The sequence below is a fragment of the Trifolium pratense genome, linkage group LG3 (genome assembly GCF_020283565.1).
Source record: "Trifolium pratense cultivar HEN17-A07 linkage group LG3, ARS_RC_1.1, whole genome shotgun sequence".
NCBI lineage: Eukaryota > Viridiplantae > Streptophyta > Magnoliopsida > Fabales > Fabaceae > Trifolium > Trifolium pratense.
Window position 1 is genome coordinate 50,779,345 of NC_060061.1, and position 4,328 is coordinate 50,783,672.

The 4,328-nt window shown below is 33.7% G+C and overlaps 1 protein-coding gene across 1 annotated transcript; it reads right to left on the bottom strand.

Annotated features, from left to right (window-relative positions):
• Positions 1-393: 393 nt before the first annotated feature.
• LOC123916358 lies at positions 394-3,841 on the bottom strand. The gene is made up of 3 exons (XM_045967801.1): positions 3,606-3,841; positions 2,052-2,546; positions 394-1,047 (listed from the first exon to the last, which is right to left on the bottom strand). The coding sequence occupies exons 1-3, from the start codon at positions 3,691-3,693 to the stop codon at positions 527-529; spliced, it is 1,104 nt and encodes a 367-aa protein (XP_045823757.1). The 5' UTR covers positions 3,694-3,841; the 3' UTR covers positions 394-526.
• Between the last annotated feature and the right edge of the window lie 487 nt (positions 3,842-4,328).

Genomic DNA, 4,328 nt, shown 5'->3' on the forward strand with positions numbered 1-4,328 from the left:
AACTAACAACCGGTAATAATGACATGTTTACTAATATAGAGTTTATAACTATAACTAATATCTCTTTGTGATGAACCCACTTTCTTTCTTTTTCTGTAGTTTATAATATACCAAAAGGATGGAATGTAATTCTCCTTCTTCGTTATCTTCACACCAATTTAGAGAATTTTAACAATCCAATGTATTTCAATCCTGATAGATCGTGACTCTTTCTTAATTTGTGTTTCAGTGTTTTCTTTCTTTTGTATTTTATTTTCCACTTCCAAGAAAAAATAGTTTGAGTCCGAAGATGAGTAAAATCTGGCTAATAAATATTTTAGTAATGATTTAAACTCTGAGTTCACTCAAATTATTTGTTTTCAACAAAAGAAGAAGCAAAACAGAAATCTAAAATGATAACTGAATAATAGTTGAGAAAATATTATATTTAATATTCATGCAATTATACAAAAAACACAGCTCAAAAGACTTGCAAAAATCTCAATTACCATACCTTACATTAAAACTCTATAACTTAAATTCATATTTAGGCCAAAGGGGAGACTATAACCTGATCAAGAACAGGACCACAAAGAGATCCAAAATCATCAATTCTAGTATGATAGAAAGAGCTGTAGAATGTAAGTCTAGTCCTTGGTGCAATAGCTTTAAACTTGAAACTCACAGTTACGAATTTACCCTTCCCTTCCGATTTAAACGGAACTTTAAAAGTATCTTTTGCAGCGAATGCTTCAACCATCATTGATCCATGACAGCCATTTTTCGCATCTCCAACCGAGAATGTCATTTTGTAGACTTTGTTAGTTTCTGTTCTGAGGATTTGAGCGATGGCGCTTTCTCGGCCGGCAACGAGCTCAATTGCTCCTAGTCCAAATGGGACGTTGAAATGCTTTGAGTCGATGAATTTCACTGCTTTGAGAGACTCGACGATCCAACCAGGAAGTGGTGAAAAGAGATCTTCTTGTTGCGGTGGGAGTAAAACGCCATTGGTTGAGTTGAAAATTGGGAATGGACCTTCCTCAAAGCTAGGATTTTTCACCAAATTAGCTGCAAGAATAAACCATATTTTGATCAGAGATTGAGAGTTTCAATCACTATACAGCAAAAGAATAGTACCGAAACTTTATATTGAAAGTGTGTCCGGTGTCTGACACGACGCCAACACATAAGGGTGCATTCATTTTCTCATTATAATTGGTGTGAACATGCCGGATATATGTGTCTGTGTCGATGTTTCATAGGTAGGGATCCAATTTCCTTCTACTGCATAAATGTAACTTAATTTTGTAAAGGTGAATGCAAAACAAACACTTTCAGTGCATTAAATAAGAAATTGACAAAAATGATAAGATTCATTAAAAAGTGCAGGGTTTTTAAGTGTGTTTGGTATTGCAGTTGCAAAAAACATACATTTGGGGTATAAATAAATATTTGAAGTTGATATGCCAACCGAATAAACAGTTGGTTATCAATGCATTAACTGCTGCACTTTTCAAACAATAATATTCATTTTTTGTTCCTTGACTAAGAAACTCCTTAGCAATTTAATAACTAAGGAACTCCTAACCAAATAACATGGATATAATCTCACATATCATACCTAAGTAGTGGAGAATTGATAGTCATAAGATTTTTTACATTCTCAATCTTAAACTAGTTCCTAACTTCCTATCAAGTACTTGTTCGAATTTAATTATGTTAGGATCCTAGCCGTGAAGAGCACAGGCATACCGTGTGGATCAGTGTTTTCAATCATAGAAAATAGCGATTTGTTCCAATACCACTAAGCAACACTGATATAGTACCGCTACAGCCAGTATTAACATTTTGCTCAAACTCCGCTACGCCATAGCTCAGTTGTATATATGGATTTGTTGCAATCAGCAAATCCACGCATTCACACAGTCACCGCATTGGTAGCCATTGTTTGATCTCGATACAAGGGCTCCCGATGTAGTAACTGTATGAATGTGTCGATGGCTGACTGCGGCAAATCTAAATCCCTATTGTAATCATGATTTAACAACAATAATCTAGAGAAGTTTCATTACCTCTTGTAGGCATTGGAGGATAAAACTCTCTAATGGCAATTGCATCAAGAAGTGGACCACAAGCAGGATCTTCTTGAACACCAGGGTTATGAAAAGTCACTTTAGCAACATTAGACGTAGCTTTAAATCCCCAAGCAATAACATCGCCATCGAGACTATACAATGTTTGCAAAGGAACATCACCGGTTTGTGGAGGGACAGAGATTCTCAAAACTTCATCTTGTGCACAAGTCCTTGATGCGCCGAGAATTAGAGCATAACGTTGACCAGGTTTGACCTTAATTGTTTGAGAAATTGAAGCATCATTTCCAAGCCTAATAGCATGTATTCCATGAGACACTGGGAAAAACATGCCTCCTGGTTGTGGACCTCCAGAAACATACTCAACCAAACCATTGATTTCCCATTTTGGCAGTGAGTATTTTCCTATGAGTTTTGTATTTTTCAGGTCTTTTGGGTTTGGCTTCTCCTCAAAGTTTCCATTTTGAAGATAAACTGCAAAGAAAAGAAAAAAGTTTCACAAAAGTAACTTTAGATTAGGTCTATTAACATATATAGCACCGCCACTTCAGATTAAAGGCATCTTATGTGTGTGATATATTTATGTTCAATCACTTCAATTTTCTCAAATTATTACATGTATCGATGTGTCAGTATTAATGTCGTGTCCAGAATCCTTGTCTATGTTAGCGCTTCAAAGGTAAAAAAACATTACACCAAAACAAACTTTAGATTTTGTTCCGATACATAAAAATGTCTTTCCATTGAGATTAAAAGTGGTTTTTTTTTTTTGACACCGAGATTAAAAGTGGTTTATAAACATCCACTTACCTGAATTCACAGAGACACCTTAACAAAGGACAAACCAGACAATACCTTAGAAAACGATGCTATGAACCGAACAAATTCAACGCACACCTAGATAGTGACTCATGTCTTGCCACATATGTTGTTCACGTGTGCGTTAATTTGGTCAAAATCAATACGGGGCTTTTTTGCAAACGAGACTAAAATTAGAAGGTAAAAAATGCTATTATAACGGTTAGGGGGCCAAAAGTGCAAGTTGGTTAAAGTTATAGGGCCAAAAATGTAATTTAGCCTATAAACAATCAGATCCAAGCAGTCAAGCACAATATGTATCTGTCTTTTCTACTCACTCAAGCTTCACCATAAATGACAGATCTTAAGGCTACCCACAAATTTTTTAGATGAAATGAACCAATAAAATGACTCCAACAATCACATTCACATCAAAGTATAGTGAAAAATGACTAACATTGATTATTTTTATTTTAAAAAAATAAACTTATCTAAATGAACGCACATGAAATGCAATAAATGTATGAAACATAATTTAGTCCTCTAACAAAATGTACCCAATCCAACAAAAGAATATATATGAAAGTAAAAAATGTAACATCGATTCAACTTAATATAAAAATAAAGCATAAGCAAAATGTTTTTTTTTCCTACAGGAACATAAAAAAATGTTGAACATTGTTGTTGTTACATAAAAATATCTAACTGAAAAGGTTTTAGATATGTGAGTATTACCTTCTGGTATTCTAGGCTGAAGAGAAGCAAAAGCTGAAACAGCAAAAAGAAAAGCTAAAAAGATTGTAGAAAAGAGAGTCACCGCCATTTGAGGAGTGTATTGTTTGGTTGCTCTGAGAAAGCAGCGCTAAGTATAAATGGAAGTGAAGTAGATAGATAGATAGATACATTTGAGAGGTTGGCTTGGTTTTTATATTGGAGAGAGAAATGGAACTTATGATGGATAGCACTTACCAAAAATGAAAAATAATAATTTAGAAAAAGCTATTTTTAATTTTTTTTCTTGATATGTGTAGAAAAAGCTATTTAGTAGCACATGTTTTGTGTCTAAAGTTCAAAGTTTTGATTTATTTTTTCTAACCGCCTTTTTCTCCATAATTCATGCTGTGAGTGACTGAGTGAGAGGATCTCAATTGGTCTTGCGATTCTTTTCTTATACTCGCTTAGTCCTCCGTCCCAATTTGATCGACACAATTGATCATTTTATGTCGATGCATAATTTTGACTATTAATATTTTTAATTGTATAATAGTAAAAATTATAAAAATTTAATATTTTGAAAATACTTATCGAGACGAATTAAACAACATTTTATATGCTAATATTTATTTTTGTTTATTAGTAGAAAAATAAGGTCAAAGCAACATGTGTGAATAGTGCACAACAGTCAAGTGTGTCAATCAAATTGGAACGGAGGGAGTAAGTAAAATTATGTTAATCTTG